The 12,850-nt window shown below is 34.0% G+C and overlaps 1 protein-coding gene across 1 annotated transcript in view; it reads left to right on the forward strand.

Moving 5' to 3' along the window:
* Positions 1-12,850, forward strand: part of LOC124991086 (calcium-binding mitochondrial carrier protein SCaMC-1-like) — a 52,979-nt gene that overhangs the window by 26,353 nt on the left and 13,776 nt on the right. Inside the window, exons 5-6 of the mRNA XM_047561802.1 lie at positions 3,262-3,420; positions 8,211-8,363. Of these exons, the coding sequence (XP_047417758.1) occupies positions 3,262-3,420; positions 8,211-8,363 (312 nt within the window). The remainder of the gene's footprint in view (positions 1-3,261; positions 3,421-8,210; positions 8,364-12,850) is intronic.

Raw genomic sequence — 12,850 nt, forward strand, 5'->3', positions numbered from 1 at the left:
ATGACTAGAAAAATTATTCATTCCAATAATCCACTGCTATCTATTTTTTTCCAATTCAATGATCACACAGTTTAACAGACCAAAAAGCCTAGGAATTATGCTTGCTACTTTCTTGATAGTCGTGATATCCATAGCTGTCAGGAATCCTATAGCTGGTAAAGTTATCCTGAACCTGATCATTTTGCCATTTCTGCTTCTGTTCTCCTCCTTCAAGCCACTGTCTTCTTTCTCTTGAACTGTCACAGTAGCCTCCTAAGTAGTTTGCCTACTTCTACTCTTGCCAGGTTATAATCTCTTTTCACCCAGTGACCAAATGATCTTTTCAAAATGTAAAAGTTCTGTACCTGTCCCTATGATCCTTCTTTCCTTCTTTGTTATAACAAATAGATATTTCTACTTTTAAAACTACATTCTGTCCTTATGCCTTGAATCTATTTTCTCTCTTTATCTGAGGATTTATTCTCTCCATTATACTCTTATTTCCTGTATGTAAGTATATGCATTTAAACACAACATTTTACATAGTTAAGTTAGTACCATTAAAATAAAATATAGTCCTCTGTCATGTCTCCCTGCTACCTTATCTTTTTTTTTTCCTTACAGCTAAACTTGCCATTTACTTCTCAACCAACTAGAGTATGACTTTTTCTCACTCTGTAGGGATTCTAACCAAGTCCACCTCCCTCTTGTTAGGTTTAATGGGCGTTTCTGATCTTTCCACTGTCTAGCTTTTTAAATGTTCTTGTCCTCCAGCTTCCTTGGCACTGTATCCTCCTGGTTTTATTCCCACCTTGCTAGTCATTGCTTTTCTGTCTCCTCCCAAGTATCTTCTTTCTCAGTCTGCCTTTATGTTTGTTTTCTTCTGTGTTCTACTTTTAGCACTCTCTCTCTCTCTCTCTCTCTTTTTCCTTTCAATCTGTACATTTTTTCCTAGGCAATTCAACATATTTTCCCAGGTTGAATGATCAAATATAGGTTGTTTGAGAATTCCACATTTTGTTGTTAGACTATACTTTCCTTTTGTATAATGCAATTTTTTTTTTTTTTTGGCTTGTTTGTTTGTTGGTACTGGGGATTGAACCGGTGGTGCTTTGTCACTGAACTACATCCTCAGTCCTTTTAACAAATTTTTAAATATCGAGATAGGATCTCACAAAGTTGTTGAGGCTGGCCTGGAATTTATAGTCTTCCTACCTCAGTCTCCTGAATTGCGGGGATTACAGGCATGCATCACTGTGCCCAGCAGCATATGCAAGTATTTATTGGAAACCAGTTGAGACACCACAAGCACAACATGTGCAAACTTTACACATCATTGTTCCCTCTGACCTTTTCTTTTTCACTTTTCATCATCTCCCTAGTTGCCCAAGTCAGGTACCTCAACATTATTCTTAGGTCTTGCACTTCTTTACCTTCCTTTCATGTCACATACAATCTTGTGGCTCTTAGAATATGTTTGAGCACACTATTTCCTTTGCCTGAATGTTCCCTTGGTAAATCCCTACTTTTATTTTTTTGTACCAAATTGAAGTCAGGGGTGCTCAACCACTGAGCCACATCCCCAGACCTTTCTATATTTTACTTTGAGACAAAGTATTGTTAAGTTGCTTAGGGCCTCACTAAATTGCTGAAGCTGGCTTTGAATTTGTAATCCTCCTGCCTTGGCCTCCTGAGGTACTGGGATTACAGGTGTGTCCCACCATGCCAGGTAATTAGTTCCTACTTCTACAGGGAGATAGTATAGTGTGATGGACAGGAAAGTAGCCTGTGAGGTCAAAAATGCCTGGGTTTAGATTGAGGGTTAGCTACTTCTAAGTTACTTTAAGTAGAAAGTGTTCATCTCTCCCCGCAAAAAATCAGGCTTATGTTCTAGAAATTAAATGCCTCTGTATTATGTTCTTAAGAAGACTTTATTTGCTGCCCTTGTTATTGTATTTATTAATTTTTGTTATGATTTGTTTATTTTCCTCTTTTATTACAGAGATAACAATAGTAATAGAACTCTGTAAGCTCCTGGGGGCAGAAACTAACTTCTGAATCATTTTGTCACTTATATATAGACCAGGGCCTAGCACATTAATTTATTAATCTATAAATATTTGTTAAGAATCATTACCTTCATGGGCCAAGATACTTGTTCTACAACAGCGAACACAGGAGATCAGATTGCTGCCCTTCCTGGGTTACTTTCTAATGCAGTAATTAAGCAATAAACATAAATGAATGGATCAGTTTAGATTGTACTACATATTGGAGAGAAAGTTACAGAAAGAGTCAGGGAGAAATGTTCTAGGCAGAGGAAAACTCAAGTTACTTAACAAAGGATCTGAGTTGGAAAGGTATTTACAAAGGAGGGCACTAATTGAATGAATAAATGAAGGTGGAAAAGCTAAGAAGCAGCGAAGTAACTTATCTACCATGATTGAAAAGTAATGGAACCTGTATCCTGAGTCCAGTTCGTAGTCTTCCCACTGAAACATATTGCTGTAACATTTAGAAGAAAAAAACAGTCTTAGCAAAATCAGGTATGGTTACTAAAATTAAAGTGAAATGCAAAACTCATTATAGTGCAGATTTTTAAAAAGAAAAATGACTGATTTTGAAGAGAAAATCAGTGTAAATAATAAGGAAGCATATAAGATGCTTTCTTCTTCCCCCATGCCCTTTGGGATTATTATTATTTTTTAAATTTTTAAAAATTTATTCTGTTTAGAATAAAATACTATTCTTGAATTCTGACTTAGGTTTAATTGTACAATGGAGTGTGAGAGAATTTGAAAAAAAAAATGGGAAATTTATTAAGCATTTATTACTTCCCTAGGGTGTGACAGGAACTGTGGTGACTAGGACATGATTCCTGCTCTCAGGGTTTATATATATATATTTTTTTTGTGGTGCTGGGGATTGAACCCAGGGCCTTGTGCTTGCAAGGCAAGCACTCTACCAACTGAGCTATATCCCCAGCCCTATCAGGGTTTATATTTTTCATGGAAGAGATTATCCAAATGACTTGAGAATTTTAAGTTGAAAACTCTAATTTAATGGAAATAATTTTAAATTAAATCTGTAGGGTGTGTTATTCATAATCATTTGGTCTAGTACAAGTACTAAGCAAATTGTCAATCTTGAGTAACAGGAGGTAACATAAAAGAAAACTGGAATTTTTGGTCCTTGTGAAAATTTATTCTTGGTCTTTATAAAAAGTTGTCCTTTTAATTTATCAAGTATTCACAATTTCTTTCTATTTTTTGCATTTATCAGATAATTGATATAGGAGAGAGTATAGCAATTCCAGATGAATTTACTGAACAAGAAAGGCAGTCTGGAGATTGGTGGAAACGTTTGGTGGCAGCAGGAATAGGTAGTGCAGTGGCACGGACGTGCACAGCACCTTTTGACCGCTTGAAAGTCATGATGCAGGTAGCTTGCATGCTTTTCCTATCCTGTCGGAGTCAAAGTAACTGGAATAGTTCTTGATTATTTTCACAAGAAATATTTTAAATGTTTTGGCAAATTTCACACTACTTATTGTTAAGGTTTTATGCTTTATTTAAAATATAGATTCTCATATTTTCAATATTAGAATATTTCTTAATTTTCTTGAAGATGCTTCTAAGATTTAATTTTTATTTGAAATAATAGAATCACCTTATTAGATTGATTTTTTCAGAAACATAACTAAATCCATGAGAAAAATGACAAGACACTATTAGTCTATTTATTTGTTGTATCTCTCCCCATACAGTGTATGATTATACTTTCCTATGAAAAAGTACTGAGAATATTTCTAAGAATTATAAAATATTATTATATGTTGTCTAATTACCTTTATTTTAATGAGTAATATATTATCAGCAGAAGTTATGAAATAGTGTGTGATTTAATCTAGTAAGTCATAATTAAAATCCATAATTTAAATTTAATATTTGGTGCATACTTTCTCTTCAAAGATACAAAAATAAATAATACAGAATCTAGTGAATTTAAATTTGTAATTAAATTTACATACCTGGGTATTTTACTGTCTTCTTTTTTTTGGTAATATTGATAACATTTTGGTTATGGATTATGAATGGTTATTATTATACAATGCGAATTGTGTAAAAACTATAATGATATGTAAGTAAGAGCTAAGTAATTTATTTTATACTTATGCCTATTTCAAAGATTTGTTGACATTTCAAGAACTACATTTATATAAATATATCATTTTTAGGAAATAAAGGCTGTTCAAAGGATAACTTTTGGGGAAAAAAGTCTTCAAATATTCATTTCACATATATTTATTAGGACTTATTGTGTACTGGATACTTATTAGGCATTAGGACTGCAGTAGTAAGTTAGATATAGTGTTTAGAATTAAAGAATTAGAGAATATAGGGGAAAATATATAATTAGGCAAGTAATGATAAAAGGCAGTAATTAGGCAAGTAAGTAATGAAATGTGATGTATATGTTATTCTATATCTAGAGAATACACATAGTACTGTGGGAACATCAAAAGGGCGTAAATACCATTTTCCCTATGCTTATATAAATATATACTGATATAATGATTCTCACATAAATATATAATGATATCTTGGTTAATGTATCCAATAGAAATAACAAACTTTACTTCAACAGACTAAGTGTAGGGACCACACTTTGAATGGTGTAAGGTAGTAAGACAACCTATCATCCTTCTGAGCATTTGATTTCCCAATAACCTATATTCTACTCAGTCAGTGACTAAATTCAGTCCATTGTTAGGAAAGAGCAAGACTCCAAAATTCTCTATTACATATAAAAATCAAAATCCTGGTTTCCTCAGTAACTTGACCAATCAGAAAATTAAAAAAATGAGCTGTAAATGGATACAGATACAGTGCAGTACTACACAGAAACTGAGACATATTGGGAGATGACAAAGATGATAAGGGGGACCAAGGAGGAGAAGCAATGATACTTTTGTTATGTGCCCATCATATGCTAGGTGCTAGAAATGCCAAGAGAAAAAGCACATTTCTTATCCTCCAGAACCTGATAGAGATAATCTACAATATATCTATGTGATGATGATGATGATGATGGTGGTGGTGGTGGTGGTATGGTGATATTTAAAATAATAATTATCACTTCTAAGTTTTTGTTCTGTGAAATAGAAAATTATATATGGGTAGAATAGAGACAAAGTAGTGATGATCAGTTCTCTGAGAAGAAAATGGGTTGGATTAGGGAGAGTGAAAAGTTGTGTACCAAATAGAGGGGGTGTGGAAAGAATGAAAAAAGAAAAGGAAATATGGAAGCTGGATAGACAGGAGTAGGAGGAGGATGGGAGATAGAAAAGAAAATGAAAGTGGAGAGTAAATAGGATAAAAGGAGGGAAGGTGACAGCAGAAAAATGAGTTAGAAATGGGGAGAAAAGAGTAATATAAGAGGCAAAGGAAGAGAGGAAGGGAAGAGGAGGGGAAGGTAAGGAAGTGGGGGAAGGAAGAAGTCTGTCCTTTTACACTATTCTGATTGTTTCTCTAGGCTTTCATTTGTAAACATATTGGGCACTGAAATAGGTTCATTAAACTTGCCCTCTTACTAATTGAACTTCATGCATCTGAAAAGGAATACTTTGAAATATAGGACACATGTCTAAAACAGCGTATTTGCAAGGATTTACAGTTAGAGAGTCCTGGGTTTGAATTCAGACTTGGATACTTTTTATCTGTGGGCAAGTTATTTGACCACTCCCTGTTAGGGTTATAAAATGAGAATCATCATACCAGAGTTATTTTAATGTAAGGGGTAGTTGGATTTGGCTAGGGGGTGGGCAGCTTGGTGGTAGAGAGCTTGGCCTAGCATGCATGAGGGCTTGGGTTGGATCCCTCTCACTCTTCACTCCCTACACACAGAAATGAGGGAAAAAATAAATTAGATTTTATGAAGTGTTTAGCATGATGCCTGTCACATAGTCACAAAAAATGAAGGCTGTCATTTTTTGTAGAGAAAAAAGATGATAAAATAGTACTATTATTGTTTCATCAAAGCTACTTTAAATTTTATTTAGCTACTTGTTTTGAGCTTTAAATATATTGTTTTCAAAACAAAATAAATATATGCCTACAAAAAATCTGGAAAATAGAAAAATAGAATGAAATTGTCTATCTTCTCATCATTCAAAATGGTTATTTTTAATGCCTTAGTGCATTACCTCTTGTCTTCTTAATGTTTTTTGCAGAATAGTAATTATTTTTTAAATAATTTATAGTTATTTTTGTGATTAATAGTGTAATATGAACATGTTCACATTACTTCATGTTCTTCAAATACAGTTTTTAATGACTAGGCACTATTTCAAGTGGATTTTCAAGTGATTTCATACCTTATTTTGTTGTTTTAAAAAATTCTTAGACAAGGGCTGGGGATATAGCTCAGTTGTTAGAGTGCTTGCCTTGCAAGCATAAGGCCCTGGGTTCAATCCCCAGCACCGCAAAAAAAAAAAAAAAAAAAAAAAAAAAAAATTCTTAGACATGTAGATGGACCTAAATTCCCCTCTTTTAAAACTGTTATTCATAATTTTGTGATGGACAGAACATCATTGTCCATGAACCCCTTTTCATTTTAGGATTATTTGTTCAGAAAAATTCTTGAAAGTTTAATGATGAACATATTTGAGACTGTGTGCATCGTGTGTACATGCACACACACATACAGCTAAATTATTTTTCAGATTTGTTCTAACAGAAGATGAGAATGCCCGTTTTACCTTGCTTTCCCATTATTGTTCTCTTAGGGAGTGCTTTACTACTATTATAACTTTCACTTAAAAATAACATTCTTCTTATAAAATAATATATTAGAAAAATAGGAAAATACAGAAAATCATAAAGGCAGACATTAAAATGATCTGTAATTCTCATGTGTTCCTTTGCTAGAAATTCTTAACAAAGTACCACAATAGGATTAAACAACAGAAATCTATTGTCTCATAATTCTGGAGGCTTAAAGTCCAAAATCAAAGCGTTATCAGGATTGGGTCTTTCTGAGGGATATGAGGGAGAGTCTGATCTGGGTTGCTCTGTGACATGCAGATGGCCATCTTCTCCTGATCTGTTATATCTTTGTATTCAAATTTCTCCTTTTTGTAAGGATACCAGTTATAAAAATCACAGCCTATCATGATGATCTCATTATAACTTGATTATATCGGTAAAGATACGATCTCCTAATAAGGTTACATTTTGAGGGAATAGGAGTTAGGACCTGAACATATGAATTTTGAGGGGTACAATTCAATTCATAATACTGTGATACCCCAAAGTATACACTATTGAAAAGCTCAATACATTTTCATTCATTTTTCAGTGCATATTTTTATGTACTTTTACAATCTTATAATGTTAATTTATTTTTGTCTTCCATAAGTTATTCTTCTCTTTGATGTCTTAGATTATAGTAGTCCCCCTTTGTCTGAGGAGGAAATATTCCAATACCTTCAGTGGTTGCCTAAAACTGCAGATAGTTCCAAAACCTATATACTGTATACTATGATATATCCTATGTAATATGCCCAGGATAAAGTTTAATTTTAAAATTGGGTAAAGTAAGAGATTAACAACAACTGATAATAATAAAGTATAACAATTACAATAATATACTCTAATGAAAGTTATGTGACTTTCACTTAGGAAGCATTTTACAGTATTTCTTTGGTATATCCAAATTGCAAACATCATTACTCTTACACTTTGGGGACATTATTAAGTGAAATAAGAGTTACTTGAACATAAGAATCATGGTAATACCAGAATAGTAGGTGTGAAACCTAAGTGATTAATGCGTGGGTAGTATATACAGAGTGGATATACTGGACCAAGTGGGGATTCATGACCCTGGAGGACAGTGTGGAGCTGGACAGCATGATTTCATCATGCTACATAGAATGATATGCAATTTAAAACATATAAATTATTTATTTTTTGTTATTTTCCATTTAATATATTTGGACCATGGAAACCATGGAATGCAAAACAATGGATATGGGGGGACTGCTATGATTAAAATATGTGTCTGTAGACAAAATATTAATATATCAATTTTATGTGTCACTGAAGGAAAATTAAATTGGGGTTGAAAATTATGAATTTATACATATATGTATGCTTATGTCTTTAGCAATACCAATGCCATATTGCCAGCAAAATAAGCTGAAGAATAGATTTTCTGATCATTTCTAGGTTCATAGTTTAAAGACAAGGAGAATGAGGTTGATGAGTGTGTTTGAGCATCTAGTAAAAGAAGGAGGAATTTTTTCTCTTTGGCGAGGAAATGGTATTAATGTTCTCAAAATTGCACCAGAGACAGCACTCAAGATTGGGGCCTATGAACAGGTAAATGTTATTGGCTAAGGAATTTTAAATGAAGATTAGATTTTAATGTAATATAACAATTTAGATTTTCATGAAAGAGAAAACTGGAATGTACATAAGAAATAGTTGTCAATGTAAACATTAATTTTATTTTCATTTGATGACTTTTTGATTTCATATTGCTAAGATTTACAAAAAGTTTCATGGATATATTATATCATCAAACTGATATTTGAAATTCTTCTAATTTTAATGTCACAACATGACTTAAAAACATTTCATAATTGGTTTTTACTTTAAATAATTTGAATGTTTTATGGAGTTGAATATTTCAGTTCATTTATTACTAAGTAAAGGGTTAATCTCAATTAAGTCAAGTGACTAACAGATGAGAAATATACATTGAATATAAAAATTTTTAATCTGATTTAGAATTTTACTTCAGGGGCTTAGATAATTTGAGATGAGCTATATTTATTTTTGAATATTATATGTTATTTGTGTCACATAAGTGTCCAAGAATGCTTTAAATGTGACTCAAGTTTTTCATCTTAACTATAAATCTTGTAGTAATTCTTTTAAAAAAACATTTTTTGTAGGATCTTGTTCACATGGTCAAAGGACTTCAAAATTTTAAGAAAATTTGAAAGATAGATGATATCCTATCTCAATTCAAACAGTTGAAAAGCAAACCGATAGATGAATAGGACACTGGACTTAGCAGCAATACACATCTTTAAAACAGTTGCCTCTTACTGAGAACATCGGTGTTGCCGATGAAAGCAAAACTTGTTAAACAGGTAAGCAAAGGATTTACTTTGTTTAACAAGTTTTGCTTTCATCGGCAATACTGATTTTCTTGGTTTCTTGAGAACTGATGTGTTCCAGACCCTTTTCTAGGTCATGGAGATGTGACAGCAAGTATAACAGAAGCAAGCAAATGAACCAAATCAACCAAACAAGAAAATGCACTGTCTTTATGAAATATATATTGGAATATTTGTTGGAGACAATAAACAAAATATTTGGTATGTCAGGTGGTGACAATGGCTACTAGGAAAATAGAGGGTAGAGATCAACTCTTTCAAGAAGTTTTACTGTGAGAGGAGAAGGGAAATGGAGTGGTAGAGTGGGAAGAGGAACAAAAGTATCTTTTCTAAAAATGGAAGAAGCAATATGATGTGTATGCTTAGGGAACTGATCCAGTAGAGAGAAACCATTGATTAAACAGGAAAGAGAAAGGAATTTTGCTAGGGGTTTGTCCTTGGATGATGAGTAGAGATGGGAACTGGTCCTGGGTTAGGCACTTCATCCATAGTCCCAGGAGCAGCTCTGCTCAGTGGGTACAGGTTTGTTGAAGCTTTCTTCCTAGTACTTTAATTTTTTTGGTGAAGTGGAAGCAAGAACATGTTGGAAGTTTGAGGAAAGAGGATAAGATTTGAAACTGTCTCCTAGGAGAGCTGGAAAGCAGATGGACTGAGGAAATAAGATTGCTGGCTGCAAAGAATCCACTTGAAGTTAGTAGTCCTGAATATAAAGTGATATCAAGAAGCATGAAGATGTAGAAAATCTTGCTTACAATAGATTTTGAATTTTGGCAATTTCCTGGATTCCAATATTTATTCTGTGGTTACCATGAACTAGGTCTTATGCTGTAGTCTGGGGCTACATGAATAAACAAGATAGAAATGGTTGCTCTGCTCTTCTAGACTTTACTTCTATCAAAATTAGATGTTGAAATTTAAGGAGGGTTCATCCAAATGAAACTATCAATTTAGCGTACAAAACTAGCATGTTGTAAAAGTTCAAAAGAAGCAGGGAAATCTGTATATTCCTTATTGTTACCAGGAACATAAATGTTGTTATTTGTGAGATCAGGGACAGGTGGGGAAAAATGACCTAGACCTTCAGTCATCAGTATGCCATTCTTTTTACTTATTTATTTATTTTTTAATTATTGTAAACAAATGGGATACATGTTATTTCTCTATTTGTACATGGAGTCAAGGCATACCATTTGTGGAATCATAAATTTACATAGGGAAATGTTGTTTGATTCATTCTGTTATTTTTTTTCCCTTCCCCCCACCCCTCCCACCCCTCTTTTCCCTCTATACAGTCCTTCCTTCTTCCATTCTTACCACCCTCCTTATCCCTAAACCTAAACCTAACCCTAACCCTAACACTAACCCCTCCCACCCCCCACTGTATGTCCTCATCCGCTTATCAGCGAGATCATTCGTCCTTTAGTTTTTTGAGATTGACTTATCTCACTTAGGATGATATTCTCCAATTTCATCCATTTGCCTGCAAATGCCATAATTTTATCATTCTTCATGGTGGAGTAATATTCCATTGTATATATATGCCACAGTTTCTTTATCCATTCATCAATTGAAGGACATCTAGGTTGGTTCCACAATCTGGCTATGGTGAATTGAGCAGCAATGAACATTGATGTGGCTGTATCTCTTTAGTATGCTGATTGTAAGTCCTTTGGGTATAGGCCAAGGAGTGGGATAGCTGGGTCAAATGGTTGTTCCATTCCAAGCTTTCAGAGGAATCTCCATACTGCTTTCTAGAGTGGCTGCACTAATTTGCAACACCACCAGCAATGTATGAGTGTACCTTTCTCCCCACATCCTCGCCAACACCTATTGTTGCTTGTGTTCTTGATAATCGCCATTCTAATTGGGGTGAGATGGAATCTTAGGGTGGTTTTGATTTGCATTTCTCTTATTACTAGAGATGTTGAACATTTTTTCATATATCTGTTGATTGCTTGTAGATCTTCTTCTGTGAAGTGTCTGTTCATTTCCTTAGCCCATTTGTTGATTGGATTATTTGTATTCTTGGTGTAGAATTTTTTGAGTTCTTTATAGATTCTGGAAATTAGCACTCTATCTGAAGTATGAGTGGCAAAGATATTCTCCTACTCTGTAGGCTCTCTCTTCACATTACTGATAGTTTCCTTTGCTGAGAGAAAGCTTTTTAGTTTGAATCTATCCCAGTTGTTGATTCTTGCTTTTATTTCTTGGGCCATGGGAGTCCTGTTAAGGAAGTCTGATCCTAAACCAACAAGTTGAAGGTTTGGACCTACTTTTTCTTCTATAAGATGCAGGGTCTCTGGTCTGATTCCGAGGTCCTTGATCCATTTTGAGTTGAGTTTTGTGCAGGGTGAGAGATAGGGGTTTAATTTCATTCTGTCGCATATGGTTTTCCAGTTTTCCCAGCACCATTTGTTGAAGAGACTATCTTGTCTCCATTGCATATTTTTGGCCCCTTTGTCTAGTATGAGAAAATTGTATTTATTTGGGTTTGTGTCCATGTCCTCTATTCTGTACCATTGATCTACCTGTCTATTTTGGTACCAATACCATGCTGTTTTTGTTACTATTGCTTTGTAGTAGAGTTGAAGATCTGGTATTGCGATACCCCCTGCTTTGCTCTTACTACTGAGGATTGCTTTAGCTATTCTGGGTTTTTTTATTCTTCCAGATGAATTTCATAATTGCTTACTCTATTTCTGTAAGGTACATCATTGGGATTTTAATTGGAATTGCATTGAATCTGTATAGCACTTTAGGTAGCATGGCCATTTTGACAATATTAATTCTTCCTATCCAAGAACATGGGAGATCTTTCCATCTTCTAAGGTTTTCTTGAATTTCTTTCTTTAGTGTTCTGTAGTTCTCATTGTAGAGGTCTTTCACCTCTTTTGTGAGATTGATTCCCTAGTATTTTATTTTTTTTGATGCTATTGTGAATGGGGTAGTTTTCCTAATTTCTCTTTCTGAAGATTCATCACTTATGTATAAAAAGGCATTAGATTTATGTGCCTTGATCTTATATCCTGCTACTTTACTGTATGAGTTCTAAAAGTTTTCTGTTGGAATTTCCTGGTTCCTCTAAGTATATAATCATATCATCAGCAAATAGGGATAGTTTGAGTTCTTCTTTTCCAATTCGTATCCCTTTAATTTCTTTGGTCTGTCTAATTGCTCTGGCTAGAGTTTCAAGGACGATATTGAATAGAAGTGGTGAAAGAGGGCATCCCTGCCTTGTTCCAGTTTTTAGGGGGAATGCTTTCAGTTTTTCACCATTTAGAATGATATTAGTCATGGGCTTAGCATAGACGGCCTTTACAATGTTAAGAAATGTTCCCACTATTCCTATTTTTTCTAGTGTTTTGAGCATGAAGGGGTGCTGTATTTTATCAAATGCTTTTTCTGCATCTATTAAAATAATCATGTGATTCTTGACTTTAAGTCTATTGATATGGTGAATGACATTTATTGATTTCCTGATGTTGAACCAACCTTGCATCCCTGGGATGAAACCCACTTGATCATGGTGCACTATCTTTTTAATATGTTTTTGTATGCGATTTGCTAAAATTTTGTTGAGAATTTTTGCGTCAATGTTCATTAAGGATATTGGTCTGAAATTTTCTTTCCTCAACGTGTCTCTGTCTGGTTTAGGTATCAGGGTAATATTGGCTTCATAAA

The sequence above is a fragment of the Sciurus carolinensis genome, chromosome 1, assembly GCF_902686445.1.
Source record: "Sciurus carolinensis chromosome 1, mSciCar1.2, whole genome shotgun sequence".
Lineage (NCBI taxonomy): Eukaryota > Metazoa > Chordata > Mammalia > Rodentia > Sciuridae > Sciurus > Sciurus carolinensis.